The sequence below is a fragment of the Pinus tabuliformis genome, chromosome X, assembly GCF_031772625.1.
Source record: "Pinus tabuliformis cultivar Carrire ecotype Pingquan chromosome X, CPIR1, whole genome shotgun sequence".
Classification (NCBI taxonomy): domain Eukaryota; kingdom Viridiplantae; phylum Streptophyta; class Pinopsida; order Pinales; family Pinaceae; genus Pinus; species Pinus tabuliformis.
Genome location: NC_142308.1, coordinates 1,042,464,216 through 1,042,482,567, shown reverse-complemented (window position 1 = coordinate 1,042,482,567; position 18,352 = coordinate 1,042,464,216). Strand labels below are relative to the sequence as shown.

Below are 18,352 nucleotides of genomic sequence, written 5' to 3'. Positions count from 1 at the left end.
CAGCAGCTTATTCGAAATTTTACGATCGGTCAAAATCCCCTTTTGTTTTTTAATCTGTGTCATCAATTTTTTTAATATTATTTATAAAATTTTGATAACGATTATTATTTTTATATTATATGATGTATAATTATTTTTTCAAAATGTTTATTTCATATAAATAAATAGTTTTTATAAATTAGATAAAAACATTTTATCAATTAAATAATTGAATCTTAAATAGTCAAATTTTCATTATTATTCAATTTTCATGAAAAGATGTTGTCTTTTAATTTTTTGGCAATTTTTTAATGAAATAAAAAACTTCTATGAAATCAAATTATTGATGATGATGATGATGATTAACTTCTGCTGAGACCAAATAATAGTCTATCGGACCTAAAGAAACAAATTATCTATTTTGATTTAAGATTTTATTCCTATGCTCAAAAAGCTTGGAGAGAAGCCTCCACAAAGATTGTGAAACTGAGATCTAATGTGGTTATACGCAGGGCATTCTAAGAGGAAGTGGTTTTCAACCTCGATGTTCCTATTCTCACATATATGGCAAATCCTTTCCGTCCATGGCGTTTTAGGAACTGCCCAACGACCTGTTTCACTATGGAGCTCATGAGAATTCGTTCTAATCTTTGCTATATTAATTTTCTTCTTTGAGCTAGTTAAAATAGAGAGATACTATTGATCTTCTAGGGTGGGGTTGATGACTTTCTTATAATAACTTAATTTTCTTTTAGCCGATAAGTCTTTCTCACACCACATTTTTTCTTTGAACTTAGAAGTAACAATATCTTTAATGTTATTTATGTTTTGCAATGCATCATTTTCATTGATCTCCCAATAGTTTAACCAGACCCTTATTTAAAGTTAAAGGGTTATTGTTCATATTTTTTTTCTAATTAAAATGAAAAATAGATTTATAAATTAAATTAATATTTTAAGTAATTAATTTTTTATTATTAAATTTTAATAATAATATTTCTCTCTGAGTTAATGTCATTTAAACACTTTTTTAATAGAATAGAAAACTTTTAATAAATCAAGGATTTTGAAGGGAATATTTTTTTTAATGGAATATAATGTTTTATTAAATCAAGAATTTGAAAAGAAATATTTTTCAATGAAACCATGTAAATGGCTAATATCTTTTTATCATTTCTATACAACTTTTTAATTGAATAAATCAAATTAACTAGATTTAAAAGTGTTAGTTTTTCATGGTTTTTTTAATGGAAAGAAGAAAAAATATTTATCATCAAAGAAAAAATAAAAAAAATCTGAGCAAATGATTTTGTAATAGTAAATTAGAACATGTCCCCAGCTCTAAAGAGAGATAATTTTTCATTTCAAAATTTTGGCTACTAAATTCAAGAGAGTTTTCAATACACTAGAATTTTAAAGAGTCTAATTACATAGATTACTTAAAAAAAATCTTAGAAAAAGGAAAATTTTATAGAACTTTCGAAATTAAAAAAAGAAAGTCCCGGGGGTTTAACCAAAGGAGAGCATTAATGGCGATCAGTGTGAACGACTCACATGTCCGTAATCTGGAATATTTTGGCGTGTAATGTGTGTCCTTTCAATATAAATGTATGGATATTTAGCTAGGGTGGCGAATGTACGTGCTGCAATGCAATGGTGTTTGGGTGATATACTCACCCTGCCATTTTTGGGATTTTGGTGGAGTGTGTTTTTTTTGGAGGATTTGTTTTATGTTTTGATGTCGCTGGTGACTATGAGTATGATTGTTAAATATTGACAAAACAAAAATTATGATTATCAAATTTAAGAAGGATATTTAAGCTAATTTTATGTATGACAATGATAACTTGGAGCGTCTTCCTACAAGTATCTAGGAATTGATATTCATCACAAGCTCAACTGGAACTATAGCATTGAGAAAAGGATTAATGGAGGATGGAAATCTTATTTTGGTCTTGAAAATAATTGTAAAACGACAAACCTAGTAATGTGGGATAGAAAAAAGTTCCTCTTTGAAACTTTAGTCTCTCGGATTATCCTATATGGATGTGAGGTTTGGGGTTGTAGCATCTCTATGGAATCCTGGAGAAAGATTGAGCAAATCCACAAGCGTTTTTATAACTTATAACCTCAAAATTAAAAGCAACACACCCTATCCTATTCTCCTTATAGATGTGGGTCTTTCCCCTATAGAGAGCCTAGCTATGACTAGGCTTCTGTTGTACAAGCACAAACTCAATAACATAAGAGACCAAAGACTTCCTAAGCTAGCTTTAAATTCCAGCCAAAACCACCTAAGACTCAAACGAGGTTGGTATAAAGACATCAGGGCCTGGTTAAACCATTGGGAGATTGACGAGAATGTTGCATTGCAAAACATTAATAACATTAAAAATATTGTTACTTCTAAGTTCAAAGAAAAAATGTGGTGTGAGAAAGATTTCGCAGCTAAAGGAAAATTAAGATATTATAAGGAGGTCATCAACCCCACCCTAGAAGATCAAAAGTATCTCTCTGTTATTACTAGCTCAAAGAAAAAAATTAATATAGCGAAGATTACAATGAACTCTCATGAGCTCCATAGTGAAACGGGTAGTTGGGCAGTTCCTAAAACACCATGGATGGAAAGGTTCTGCCATCTCTCTGAGAATACGAACATCGAGGATGAAAATCACTTCCTCTTAGAGTGCCCCGTGTACAACCACATTAGATCTCAGTGCCAAAATATTTGTTACAATACTGACCTTCCTAGCCTTTTAGGTTGTCAAAATTACACTCAGCTGAGAGGTTTCTCCTTTATGAGCATAGGAATAAAATCTTAAATCAAACTAAATAATTCGTTTCTTTAGGTTCGATAGACCAAAGTTTGGCGTCAATGGACATTAACCATCATCATCATCATTGCGCTGAGGTGGAATAGAGATTTTCTCATTTTTGATGTTTACTGTACTTTAGTCAATATTTTTCATTTTGTCTTACATGTTAATTTATTAAAAACAAATATTATTAAGTAACAGCGATATTGCAGTGTTTTTTGAAAAATAATATTTAATTAATTTATTAAAATAAAATATTATTAAAAATTCTATTAATCAGAAATAATGCAATTAATAGAATTTTTAATAATATTTGATTTTAATAAATCAATTTTAATATTATTTTTCAAAAACAAGTTGCTTAATAATATTTTTGTTCATATTTTTGTTCTTAATAAATTAATATCATAATTTAAATATCATTTTTAGATTCGTTTAATTAATATAACTTTTACTTAATAATTTTTGTTTTTCTTAATTTATTATAGATCACAAAAACATGAATTGAGAAATAAATATTATTTCATGAAACAATTTTATGCCTAAGTATATATATATATATTTTAGGTTATTTTATTTATTTATTTATATTTGTTTTAAGTTATTTTATTTATTTATTTATTTATATTACTCAGAAATACTGTATTCTGCGTGTTTTATGTTATTTATTTTCTTTTATCTTAATCTGAACAATGTGATCTGAACATTCTACTTCAACTTCATTTAGAATTTTGCCAAAGAAATCATGATAAAGAGTTTAGAGCTACTCCCACAATTCAAACCTTGTACAATGCTTTAAAAAAGTAGCGGGATCCGAAACTGTGACCCTGATGTTTCAGAGATTTACTTTTCTCATTCGTCACAGACAGTTGGAACCCAATGTGGGAAGCGAATCCAAAACTGTGACCCTGATGTTTCAGAGATTTACTTTTCTCATTCGGCACAGACAATTGTGACCCCTGGAAAGGTATAGATGAGATCATCACTAACTATAGATATAGCTGAAGATGTAGTTCAGATATCAAAATTTTCCCACCAGGTGAAACTCGGGATAGACTTCCACTATCAGGATGACTCATATAAATGCAGAGTGGTCCATTGTCTTGTACAGACAATTCAGTAATGATATGCTGATCTTCACGGCTTATTATCCCGTTTAAAGTGGACACTGCACTGCTCTGTTCCAAAGACAAAATTTTGACCTCCACGGCTGTACAAAATTCACAGGAAAGATCACCTCACTATACAATTATTTGATATGTGGGTAAGGCGTTCTGCACCAGTAGAGTTGGAAGAAGAATATGAAGAGGGGGCAGACTCTAACAGTGCTTTGTTTTTAAAGTCAAAATGGGAGTTGAAAATATGGCAAAAGAGAAAGCCATCGCAGAGGAAATAGTTATAAAGAGATAAAATTGAGCCCTCCATGGTTTACTTCCTTCTCTGAGAGAGTGCATCTCTAATATCATGGAAGACACCGTGCTCATGCAGCCGGCCAGACCCAGCTGAAAGGATTCCATTAATAGCTTCATAGTGTGATCTGGAGTCTGCAATTAAAAGAAAACCCACAGTTTATCCAGATGTTCTGCAAGATCATAATCTCAGAATTAAAAACTATCCCCAAGCTAGCTAGTTTGGTATAATTTAGGTGGAATTTAATTTAATTTAGTTTCATCCAGTTTTTTTTTTAAACCAAACATTACATCAGTATGAGGACTTACTCTGCATTGGTAAAGAGCCATGTCAGCCTCGGCAATGACGGGAAACACTAACCAGTCATATATTGGGTATTTAATGCTCTCAGAGCAGCACGCAATTTAAGACGATAATACGGAGCGGGCAAATTCGGCATTAAATAATATTTGCTCGCTCCCGTGTTATCGGACTAAGTGGCGTGCTGTTCTGAGGGCATTAAATACCCAATATATGACTGATTAGCTCCAGCCCCGCAATGACTGCCACCGAGTTGGCGAAGAAGGTGCCAAGTGGAAACCATTTGAAACGCGGGCGGGAACCGATGGTGATACGTTGGCCATTGAGTTTTGAGAGAAACCAGCGCATCCAGGTTCCCAAAGGCCCCACTGCGCAGGCCATCCATAGCTTTCTCCTTGTTGGATTATGAACGTCTAAAATAGACAGAACTGCTGACCCTATCCACATCAATGAACTAGCCAGAATAAAGATGCACTGCACCTTGTAGTCCCTGTTCTCAGAGCTCCTCTGTGGTAGATCGTTGTGAAACACCAGCTTTTTCAGAAGCTTGGCTGTTTGCATGCCATCCAAGAAGATCGTTGTGAAACACCAGCTTTTTCAGAAGCTTGGCTGTTTGCATGCCATCCAAGAAGGACATCTGTGTTAGCTTAGTTCCTGTATTATCATTGCTTTTAATTAGCTGATGACAAACTTGACCATTCACCTGTCAATGATCTTCTGGCCTCTTCACATGTTAGAACTAACCAATGGATATTTATCCTTTTCCCTGATTTATTTATAGCGATATGAACTTAGTCCCTTCTTACAAATAACCACTTCACATTTAACTGATATTTATCTTATTTTCTGATTTTTTTATTCACATATATTTTAATTTCAAATTTTATATTTCTTTACATAATATTTCATATCATGGCCATTACCAATTGAGCTGCACAGTACACTCTGTGGGCTCTATTTCCTGATCTATTTATAATTATATGTGTACAAGGAAATTTTTGTTTTTATATTAATTGCAGATTCCATGTATACAATAAAAATGGAACAACACTGTTTATGTAGTGTTTATTGATGACATTCAAAGTATTAACTTGGGACAAATTGCAGTAAAGGGATTGGGAGGGGCTTGGAAAATGTGTTTTTGCAGATTCCATGCATCTAATGAAAATGGAGCAAAGTTGTTTATGTGACGTTTATTCATGAACAAAGTATTAACAGAATAAGGATTGAGAGGGGTATATAAAATGTGTTTTTTGCAAATTCATTAGAAGTGGAGGTCCTAAAAGAATTGAAAAATGTTTAGTTAGGAGATTCCATTGAAGTAGCTTTGAGGATTTGGACAGGGAATCCATAAACAAAAGCGTTTAAAACTCTTTCATTTATAGTGACATGAGCATATGTTTGGCTAGGAAGCTTTCAAATTTTGAATAAAAACACATTCCTCCATAATCGTGTAGTCAATGGGTTAACATATTGAGTTATTTTCCATAAGACAAAGGAATAAAACTTGCTGAGGGTGGTGAACATAGAACAAATTCATTGGAGCTTTCCTTGGGCATTTTTTTATGGGATGTCAAAAGGGAATCTTGCTCTATGTAGAGGGGGAGAGGAGAGGTCCTAATTTCTAAAAATAATCATTCCATTAAGTTTAGGGAAGAATTGAGAGAAGAGTCATAAAGTTATGCAGAATTAATAGCACTAAAACTAGTATTATTGTGTGCAAATGATAAAGAAATTAACAATTTATAGGTGTTTAGTGATTTTCAGGTTGTCATTAGATGGATAAAAGATGAATAAATACATGACAATGTGTTTCAAATTGTGTCTTAAAAAAGGTCAAATGTTTGAAACTGTTTTTTAACCATCTTGCTTTTCAGCATGTATACACAAACAAAAATATAGACGCTGATAGTTTATAAAAACTAAAATTGATGATAACAAACAAACAGAAATAGAAAGATTTCAGAATATTATCACTTTCTGCATTAAATAATGACCAGAGCAAAAAAAATACTCTTCTGATTTTTTTTTTTTTATTTTCTAATCAAATTTTATTCTTTAACTGATTATATCTGTTATATTTATAGATATTAAAGTCATATCTCGGGCATTAAAAGGATATCGATTATTGATTCTATCGATTATTCAGCGAATCAATGGAGTTTTTTTTATATTTCTAAATCTAATGAAACGAAAAAACAACTTTATGTTTTAAAAAGCTTTAGAATGTTCCAAGTAAAAGGCAATTCACAAAAACATACTTGGGAAAACATCTGGAAAATGCAATTTTGAAACATTTTCAAAGAAATAATAAAACTATAATATTTTCCCTTTCCAAAGAAAAGAGATAAAGCAAATGCCCAGAATCTGCAATTTACAAAAACTCAGAAACTGAGGGAAAGAGATAAATAAATTGACACGTCTTCTTTAAAGCTGTAGATTGCTTTATTTTCTCTTAATGCAATTACAAATGACCAACTTACCAATAAATAAGGCACATATGCCCTGTAAAACATAGCCATGGGTGATGGCTGATATGACTGACTGGTTCCACGAAGAGAATGTTGTAATACTTCCCATGAGACCCGTGCTGAGACCTATCGCCAACAATGGTGATATATCCGTTATTTCTTTCTTCAGAATTGATCCCACCCAGCCCATGAAGAAACAGCCCACCTGTTCTTGCTCACTCACAACAATGTTAGTCCAGCCCTTTCCCCATATCTCAAACCTGTGGTAGCTTCGATTCAACATGGGTAACGAAATTACATGAGCAAGTTAATACCATATTAACAGGGAGATCGAGGAATAGCGGACTGTTGCTTGCAGTTAAGCCTGCAATGCCGGGTCCTAATAAGATTACCAAGCCGAACCTGATCATCACCTGTCAATTCGTTCAATGTGAGAAACGCAAGCGCCCAAATATACAGTTCAAGTTACAGGAAAATTTCAGAACAGTATAATTAGCATGGAAAAATGTTGGAAAGGCCATAAGTATTGACTTTAAGCTCACCCCAAGAATGCTAAAGTTGGCCAGAGAAGGTAGGGCAGAGACCATCAACCCGATGGTAGGGCCTTGGCTTTTCTTCGCGGTACTCTGAAACCAGCAATCTTCAATGTTATTATTCATGTCAGGAATAATTACAGAGAGCATGATCAGGACATAGGTGTTTGTGGCATCTTCATATTCAAATAACTGGTATGGAATTATCTCTAATACAAATATATTAATATGGGTTATTAAAATATATTAATATGGGTGGGGAGGGATTCAATTTTTTCAAATGTAATTTTTTTTAATTTTTATTTTGATTGAGATTGATATAACAAAATTTTAATTAATATATATCTTTACACATCTGAACTAATGAGCCTCTCCCGTCCACAAACATTTTCACCCAATTAAATCAAATACAAAACATACTATGTAACTTCAAAAAAATAAATACCTATTGATGCATACAGGATATTTCATTCCATCAGGGCCAGGGCCAAGTGAGGATTTTAACAGAATAGATTCGCAATGGTGGCATCTCAGCGGAGAGAACTTTTCAAATGTAAAAAGAAGAACTAAACAGGAGTGGGATACTCGAATATCTAAACAGATCCCTAATTTGGCAGAAACCTAACCTGATCACCTGCCAGTAAATTCTTTAATTCATCAGACTGGCATCAACTGTAGGGAACCTGCGGTCATGGGTACTGGCTTACTAGACGACGTGGTTGAAGGAACCGGAGCAATTTCCTGCGGTGATCCGGTCGCATCGCCGAGCCTTCTGCTGCCTGCCATCGACACTGTATTTCTGTGCTTGAACCTGTGCTGGTTACATACTACTTCAACTCCATTGACAAAAAAAATTGTGAGACAGGTGCGTACAAACCACTCATCCTCTGGCTCCAATCCATTAAATTGCTACTCTTACATGAGCAGCAATTAATGCATGCAACAGACTCCTTTTATGAGTTCTGAGAATTGATGCATGCAGTTTACATGACGCCATGAAAATACCTATAAATAGCTATGCTTGTTTTTCACGACACTGGCTCGGAAAAAGCTCAGAAACCCCTGCGAACACTGTTTTCGTTCTCATGACTCTATGATCCTGCCTTGACCCAGATTGACCGGGCATATTTAAAGGAAAAAAGTTGATACTGAAATATGTAAAAAAAAAAAGTTGATCCTGAAATATGTTTGAAAAAAAGAAAAGTTGATTTGAAAGATGTTTAAAAAAGGAAAAGTTGATACTGAAATATATTTAAAAAAAACAGTTGATATTGAAATAGGTAAAAAAAAGGTTGATACTGAAATATGTAAAAAAGAAAAAAAAATTACGAAATATGATTTGAAATATGTTAAAAAAAAAAGTTGATACTGAAATATATTAAAAAAAACTGTTGATACTGAAATATGTTTTTTAAAGCAAAAAGTAGTCTACTATCAATATCAATAAAGTAAAAAGTACCAATAATTTTGCTTTTATGAAGATCGATAAGAATTATTATAATAATTTGAAATTTTTATTTCAAAAAAAAAAAATCATATTTTTGTTACAAATTTTATTAGCTGAAATGAGTTATGATTTTAGGGTACTCAGGTATTGGTTCATGGTATTGTAAAAAAAGCTATTTAAAAGCATGAATTTTTTGTTTCTCCAAAAAAAATAAACATGAATTTTTTGTTTTTCCAAATAAAAAAAAAGTATTTGATTAAGACTTTGAGTAATATCTATATGTTATATTAGGTTAAACATCTAATACGAACAATAATGAGAACATAGTCATAGTTATAATGGTCATGTTCCATGGTTAAGAAATTAAAGTTGAAGAATAATCAGAATCAAAACAATAAAAGGTGAAAACATTAGGTATCTTCATATATTCACTTTATTTAACTTAATTTTGTGAAGTTCATTAATTTCAATTTTTTAATGAAAATTTGATTGAATTTTTTAAATTACTTGGTTGCAGAGGTTTTATTTAATAGAGTGCCATAAGTATAAAGACATAAACATAAAAGATGTTTTAGACTATTGAAGATCTACCACTAGGAGCCTTTGGAACTCAACATTAAGTAGACCACATTGTTTACACCTAGCGGAGGTCCATACTTTGTTGCAAAGGGTCATGTGCAACATTTTAATTATTATTTTTTTTTATATTCCCATTATTATTTACATTTGGCTAATATTTGATTGTGTTTATTTAGATGTGATTGATTCATTAAGATTGATATTAACTTCTATCTATGTATATGTGTGTATTTTTTAGTTTATAGGTTTAATATTCATTAAGATTGAGAAAATTAAAAGTTTTATAATCATTTTGAAATTTATTTTAGTTGATGAAAGGAGAGGCTTAAGGAGGTTGTCTTAAGAATGAAAAGGGAATATTAGTTTTGTTATAATTATTATTAATAAAAAAATAGTATTCTAATTTTATAGAAAGACTTCAAATTATTTAAATTTGTTAGGAGTCCATGTTCTTTGGAAATAAGTTAAATCTTTAAGAGTGAAAATCTATTTATATGAATTACTAATAAATTATTTTAACTCTGTGTTTCTCTTGGAATCATAATGATGAGTTAGTTTTAATAACATGTAATGTTCCAAACTTGGATAAACAGTGATATATAAAGCAAAATCAATTTACAACACATAAATTTTAAACATTCAACAAATACTCGTAAAAACTCTAGAAGTAAGAACCAGCTAAGCCATTTTATTAATCCAATGGAGCAAGTACAATAGTATGGAGAAATGCACCTAGGCTTGCCTCAATGGCAAGCATGACAGAACCCAGGTGATAAGACAATGATCTCAAATGCTCATATTGACAGTTCCTCTAATGCTATGTGTTGCCCAGAAAACTACAGTGCTAGATGGAAAGAAACTGCTAGAAACCCCACCTCTGGTGCTCAGAAAAGACTGCAAAACTAACCCCAAGCTCCTTGACCAAAACCCACAAAAAACCAAAAAGTGTTTGGTCTGATTCCAAGCCAAAGTTGAACCCACATAATGGTGCGAATTCCCCAGCTAACTGGCAATTCACCTTATTATAAGAATTAGGATTTCAGGCTCGAATATCGTTCGGAAAATTCTAAAATTTAAACCACAGACTCCTCTTAGAAAACCCATAAATGGTTTTTCTAGATTTTGACCTCCCAAAATCGACCCCTAAGAGGCCTATGCCCTCCAAACTACTGAAGAACACGACTTGCAAAGACGCCAACAAAATCCTCCTCCAAGGCTCTAGAAAAGTAGCAATCTCCTCCATAGATTTTTCCCTTGTCTCTCCTGACAAGGATCAACCACAAAAGCTGAGTCTCCACCTCCTACATGTGTACAATATTCTCCCTTTGCACTGGTCCAGGAAGTGTGAAAGTCACATTGAATAGAAGCTCTCTCCTCCAACTCTAAAACTCACCCAAATGGTTGTCAAACACCCAAGCCTCCTTTCCGGAATTTCCCCTGGCCAAAGATCCTCTAAAAGATGTCACAATCATAACTCGATCTCTCCTCACTGCGCCCTACAGAAATACGCACCACCTGGAGACGATGGATGCAACTGTTGGAAATCACAATGAAAAACTCCACCAAAAGAATGTAGATGAGCCTCTCTAGGGTGGAACTCGAAGTCCCCCAAAGAAAGGGTGAGCTTTCCGTGAGCTCTCCGCTTGAAGAACTATTGCTAAACAACAAGTGACTCGACTAAGCAACTTGAGAAACTAAAGAGAATTTCGATATGCCAAAAGATGATGAAATGAGGAGAGTTTCTTTCCTTATATAGATTTCGTGGAACACTTTTCCCTCCATTTTCCCTCCATCTTGGGTCTCTCACTTAACCATCGATTTCCCTCCATGTAAATCGAACTAGGGAATGCGTATTATCCTAGTGTGGGTTGCCCCCACGTATAACTTAACCACATCAAAATAAATTATACTAAGTCTAGCCTCCTAATAAAATCGAATGGGCCACATCACCTCCAAAATTGGCCCAAAAATGTAGAAATTAATCTTGTTCCAAAATAATTTAGGAAAGGACATTACATAACAAATTATAATTTATTTTACCCATTAACAAATGAATTATGATAGGTTTTACCACATTCTTAAGAAAAAAAAGAAGAGAAATTAAAGTTGTATATGCTACTTTTAAAATATAAATAAAATTATTTGTTTTTGTTTTAGAGATTCATTTTAATTGTTGAAATGAGAGGGGCGAGGAGGTTGTTTTAATGATAAAATTGGATATTTGTTTTGTTATAATTATTATTAATTAAAATTTATATTTTAATTTTATAGAAAGATTTTGAATTTGTTAAGAGATATTGTTTTTTGAAATAAGTAGATAAGTTAAGCCTTTAAGAGCGAAATTCTACTTTTTGTAAGGGTTGAGAGGGATCAAATCTCTTGAGATGAAAATATGAGTGAAAAGAGATTTGATCGACCTTAGCTCTTGGATCTAGATTGGTTTTTATTATTTTATGTAGATACGAAGTTAAGATGGATCTAGGTTGGTTTTTATTATTTTATTTGTATTGTTTATAAGACAGACAACTTCTCTTCCATACTAGGTTGGAGAGGTCTATCAACATAATTAAAAAAAGAGTAATTTATTAAAAAATAAAAATATTATATTATATTTTAAAATAAAATATTATATTCAAAATCTAAAATCCAAAAAAATTCAACTGTAAATAAACTATTCTACTTCAATTATTACCTTTTTTTTTTCTTTTTTTTTGTAATTTGACCTGGCCAAAATATTAAACAAGATTACCATACTAGAGTGCCTCTCGACTCAACCAATGTAGATCCATAACTTTGGATCTACCAAGCACTAAGTGGGATCAAATTTCTTTGCATCTCAATACATTTGCATCTCAAGAGATTTTATCCCTCTTGACTTGGTAGATCCATAACTTCAGACCTACCAAGAACCAAGATGGATCAAATCTCTTTGCATCTCAATACATTTGATCCCCCTCGACTTGGTAGATCCGGTGTAAAACTCATCAACTCTAAAACTAAAAAAAAATAATCCCACTATAAATGTACTAGGAATTAACATAGAGAATTATCACAACATTCCAAGTTTCCTAGAAACAAATCTTGTCACCTATACATATATCATTAGAATGATTAAAACATAATGTTTTTTGCCTAGGCTTCTAAGGGAATTCTCCTTATACGCACATTCATTATGCGACTGAATTTATCGTATATTATTTTTCTTATGGTTAAAGTTTGTGACATTATAATTTTCCTTACACTACTTCTCTAGTGTCGAATGGGCACCAGTTGTCCCATGGCATGATTTTCAAGAGGGAAAGTTTTCGATGAATCTACGGTCACACCTGGAAAGGTGTTGAAAATAGCAACAAGAAATGATAAAAATAGAATCCAGAATATTCCAATTTTAATTTTTCCTTGAATTAAAATTGTGAATTAAATTCGAATTTAGTCTCACCAGCTGCTTGAAAATAATTAATTAATTCATCTTGAGTTAATTAGTTGGAGAAATTCAAGTTAGAAGTCTTTCTGCAGTCATGCAACAGTTATCCCTTAAATTAAGGAGATTATCCCTTAATTAAGGAGATAAGATTGAGTTATATTTGAGTTGTAATTAGTTAGCTCAATTTACTGAGTTAAGTCCAGTTAAATTAGTTCCAAACTGTTTGAGGAACTAATTGTGAGTTATCAGTCAGTTGATGCATGCATTCACTCAACAAGTGTACTCCAGATAACTGAAGATTCCCTCATCAGAAACTCATGCATGTCTATTCAGAGAAAGACCCAATTGGGCTAAATGTCAAGGATAGTGTACTATCAGTTGCATTCTTTCTCCTATAAAGGAAATTCATGCATGCACAAGGACCAAGGAAATTCATGGATTGTGCAGTTCTCACAGGGTGTAAGATCAGTGTGAGTGATCAGTCTTCCACTTGGTAACAGGAGCATCACCTAGGAGAAACCGCGCAAGGAAATAGGAGCTTGGAGAGCAGAGAGGAAGGCTTGTGAGAAGCTTTGATTGCCTATGAGCATCTAGGAGGATTGTATTGAGAGCTGGCTAGCTGTGAGAGCTAAGGCTTTGTGTAATTCTGATGTATTTCCACCTTGTATGATAATACAGATAGTGGGGTTTTTAGTTGAGGCTTTCCCCTGATTATTCTTGTGTGTTTCATGTGCATTGATTCTTCTTTTGGTTATATGTGTTCTGCTTGATCTTGCTCAAATCTATTAAGCTTCCGCAAGTTTGATTGTAGAAGTAGATTAAAGTATTTTGCTTTAGTTATATTGCATTATCAGGTTAATCTACACTGAGAATTTCTACATGGTATTAGAGCTAGCTGATCTATAGAGAAATTTATACATGGTATCAGAGCTTGGTTTATCGGAGCTGTGAATAGTATACGGAGAAGAGAATTCGAATTTTTAAGTTCAGGTTTGCAGGTGCAAATCGAATTCATATCATACTTCAAGGTTGGTCAATGGCAAGGGAAGGAAAGAGGAAGGTTTCCAATTCTGAATCGAATTCTTATCATGGAGGGAAGAAGGTTGACAAGTCTAAAGTGAGATGATTTAATTGTTACGAGATGGGACATTATGCGACTAATTGCCCATTGAAGAAGTCCAAGAAGGGATCCTCGGAGGGATTAGAAGGTGGGGCATTAGCCTCTCAGTTCGAAATGGACTTTACCCTCATCGCATGCATGGTGTCATCGATGATGGGTTGTGGTTGGTTTCTTGACAGTGGAGCCTCATTCCACATGACTGACAATAAAAGTTTATTCAGTACCTTGGAGGAGAAAGACCTCAAGATTCGCATAGAGATGGGTGACGATGAAAAGTTTAGTGTTTCAGGAGTGGGAACGATTGCTTTTGAGAGGGAGCATGGAGCTTCTATCACCTTGACAGATGTGAAGTATGTGCCTGGACCAAAGAAGAACATGGTATCAGTCGCGATGTTGGAGGACAAAGGCTATGATGTTGTCTTCATTAAGGGAAAGGTTTTCCTTAGACACATCACCACGAGACAGTTGAAATAGATCGGTTCACCAGTCAAGAACCTATATGCTCTTGAGGTTCAAGATGCATGCAAAGCCTTGAGGAGCAAGGAAAATGTTAGAGACTTGGTGGTTGAGAGGGGGAGTACATTACCTCAACATGCAGTCCCAGAAGAAGTCTCAGACAATTGTGGAGGAGCCACAATTGAAGAAGTGGGAAGAGGGATCACATGCAGCCATACCTCCAGGTGTGAGGTGGGGCGACGTGAAGTGATAGTCCCAAGAAGGCTGAAATAGGGGCAAGATCCTTGAGTACCCAGCCTCTTTGATTAGAACTTGCTATGGGAGCCTCGATGAGGAGTCACAGGACTAGTTGAGTGGGTAGAGACGGATGTGGATGGAGTGGCGGAGAGACCTATAGTGTAGGAGTCTCGAGACTGCAAGAGGCTAGCAGGCTGCGGCAGTGCAAGAGGCACATGAGTGTTGCACCAGTGCAAGATGGCATAGAGAGGTGTGCAATGGTGCCAGATGCAGGGAGTTGTTGCAATAGTGCAGAGGTCAGAGAGGGAGCACTTGTTAGCGGCAGAGGGAGCTTCAACATCAGAGGGTATTTCTAGCCCACCAGAGAGGTTAGTTGGGTGATCAGTTACTTACTTTTCAGTAACTGAGTTTCAATGCAACAGTGGGCAGCATGATGCAACATGATGAGAGGATGTGCAGTGCGGATGCAGTGCTGGGAGAAAGGACTAGCAGTAGCACGGATGTAGCAGGAGGAATCGGTGGGATTGGAGTAGTCAGAGACTTTGATGATAGATGCATCATATTGATTCAGGTTGGATGTTTTTTTTTTTTTTTTTTTTAATTTATTTTATTTCTGGATTGTTGGAGCAACAACACTAGAGAGAAGTGTTGCATGCAGAACATTCCAAAGGTTCAGGATCAGGATCGAGTTGAATTCCTTTCTTGTTAAGAGGGAGTGCTGAAAATAGCAACAAGAAATGATAAAAATATAATCCAGAATATTCCAATTTTAATTTGTCCTTGAATTAAAATTGTGAATTAAATTTGAATTTATTCTCACCAGCTGCTTGAAAATAATTAATTAATTCATCTCGAGTTAATTAGTTGGAGAAATTCAAGTTAGAAGTCTTTCTCCAATCATGCAACAGTTACACCTTAAATTAAGGAGATTATCCCTTAATTAAGGAGATAAGATTGAGTTATATTTGAGTTGTAATTAGTTAGCTAAGTTTACTGAGTTAAGTCCTGTTAACTTAGTTCCAAACTGTTTGAGGAACTAAGTGTGAGTTATCAATCAGTTGATGCATGCATGCACTCAACAGGTGTACTCTAGATAACTGAAGATTCCCTCATCAGAAACTCATGCATGCCTATTCAAAGAAAGACCCAGTTGAGCTAAATGTCAAGGATTGTGTACTATCAGTTGCATGTTTTCTCCTATAAAGGAAACTCATGCATGCAGAAGGAACAAGGTTCCTTGAGGATTGCGTAGTTCTGGCAGGGTGTAGGATCAGTGTGAGTGATCAGTCTTCCACTTGGTAACAGGAGGATCACCCAAGAGAAATCGCGCAAGGAAATAGGAGCTTGGAGGGTAGAGATGAAGGCTTGTGAGAAGCTTTGATTGCCTATGAGCATCCAGGAGGATTGTATTGAGATCTGGCTAGCTGTGAGAGCTACGGCTTTGTGTAATTATGATGTATTTCCACCTTGTATGATAATATAGATAGTGGGGTTTTTAGCTGAGGCTTTCCCCTGATTATTCTTCTGTGTTTCATGTGCATTGATTGTTATTCTGGTTATATGTGTTCTTCTTGATCTTGCTCAAATCTATTAAGCTTCCGCAAGTTTGATTGTAGAAGTAGATTAAAGTATTTTGCTTTAGTTATATTGCATTATCAGGTTAATCTACAGTGAGAATTTATACAAAAGGATCTCACCGTTGATTGATAGGGTTTCAATCCTACGGTATGCATTCCTCAGTAGGAGATAAGGGAAAAATAACCGGTTTTCCCCCTGATGTCGTTGCTCATTCGCAAGGAGAAGGAGTATTAGAACCGCTTTGCTGCAACCATGGTAAGACACCTCCATTCCCTCATTTGTGACCCCGAGTTACTGGTGATTTCGATGAAAAATGCTTTCCTGATGGTCTAATTGACAACATGTCTTCGGTTAGTGCAGGCTAATCCACATGTATTTCTAGACTTTGTTTTTTTTGTTTAGACAATCATGGGACTTGGGAAAGGTACTCAAGTGTTATCCTTGTTTTGTTTTTTTTTTTTTTTTTTTTTTTTTTTTTTTTTTTTTTTTTTTTTGTTTTTTTTTTTTTTTTTTCAGAATCAAAATCTTATGTTTTCATCTTGTTTTATTCCCTAATACAAAAAGGCTTTGTTATTTTTGTTTGTTTTGTTCTGAAGAACTTCGGGAGGGTTCAGTGCACTACTTCCTCTTAGGTATGACACCAACCATACCTATGGAAATTTTGTTTCTGCCTTAAGGTTTATTAAAGGAGTTCTTCCTATGACCTCCCTCTTTTGTTTGCGTACTCTTATACATATAACCCCTCTTTCACTTACGTCAATGTCGCATTTTTATTTGGGTTTTGCTACACATAAGGGTTTCTTGGCACGAAGTCTTGACAAGGGGTCTCCCCATACAGGTGCTTTACTTGGTCTCGCACCCTTTCAAGGTGTCTCTTTAAAGTTGAAAAATATTTCTTATTATCTAGGAAGATTCCCCGTTAAATCTCGTGTATAAATTGTAGCTTTCTTTGCTGTAAGGGTTTTTGGTTCAAAGGAGTAAATAATACAGGGTAATCTGAATATTTCAGTCTCACTCAACACAAGTTTATCAATAGTTATTTTTTTGTTAATTGCAGAAACCAGAAGAAGGTATGGTTCTTTTGATATTTATTTTTCCTTTGGAATTAGAACTATACTCCATTGAAGCTCTGTTCTTTTCCTAATTTTTACATCATAAATAGTTATGTGAATTTATAGATTTTGGGGTTCTTGATATTCAGTTTTTCCATCACTTTCTTATGTGAAAAAGGTTGGAAACCCTTGCTTAGATAATCAAGCTATTAAGCCCATTCATGTTGGACTGTTTAGATTGATTTCATGTTTCCATTTGAGAAGTTTTAGTTTCCATAGTTTTTTTATAAACTTGGTTTTATAGTCATAATGCTAGTGATTTATATTTACATATAGATAGCCTCTCCACTCCTTTACTAGTCACAGAGAATTAGTCACTGAGGTTTTCTTTACGAATAACATTATTCTCTTTCTCTGTAAAACCATATTTATTTTGTAATGGTAAATGAAATTACTATTCTTTTGTGAATTCAGTTACGGATACAAAGATTCATTCCTTAATAAGGGATTATCTTTTGCATACGGTGTTCTTTCTAGTACTTTATGGGTTTCATGATTGACATAATTTGAAAACCTGAGTTTTATTCGTTAAGGGTTTGTAGTTTAGTGTCGGGGTAGCTTGTTTGATGCAGGTGCATTAGGCCGAGTACATAAAAATGATAAGTTATTAAAGTCAGACCAAGGGCCTAACAATGTGATGGATTGATCACATATCAAGGCTAGAACATTTTAAAGTTTATTTGTGAAAAGTTTTTGATATTGAGTTAAGATTAGTTAGGAATATCTGGTTAAAATAAATGATTTTATAGTTAGTAGGTAGTTAGGGCTAAGGGAAATTGATTCGCATCCATGAACTCATTTCTTGGACAGTTTCTTTTAGTTTTTGGGGAGAGGAGGAAAAATATTGGGGGCTAGAATTTTTGGGTTTGAGAGAGACGTACATTGTTTTT

The 18,352-nt window shown here is 34.0% G+C and overlaps 1 protein-coding gene across 1 annotated transcript in view; it reads right to left on the bottom strand.

Annotated features, from left to right (window-relative positions):
• The window catches only part of LOC149143353 (fluoride export protein 1-like), an 84,428-nt gene extending 76,777 nt beyond the window's left edge, over window positions 1–7,651 (bottom strand). The window contains exon 1 of the mRNA XM_089449612.1: window positions 7,519–7,651. Coding sequence (XP_089305738.1) covers window positions 7,519–7,635 — 117 coding nt within the window. The 5' untranslated portion in view covers window positions 7,636–7,651. The remainder of the gene's footprint in view (window positions 1–7,518) is intronic.
• Window positions 7,652–18,352: the final 10,701 nt, after the last annotated feature.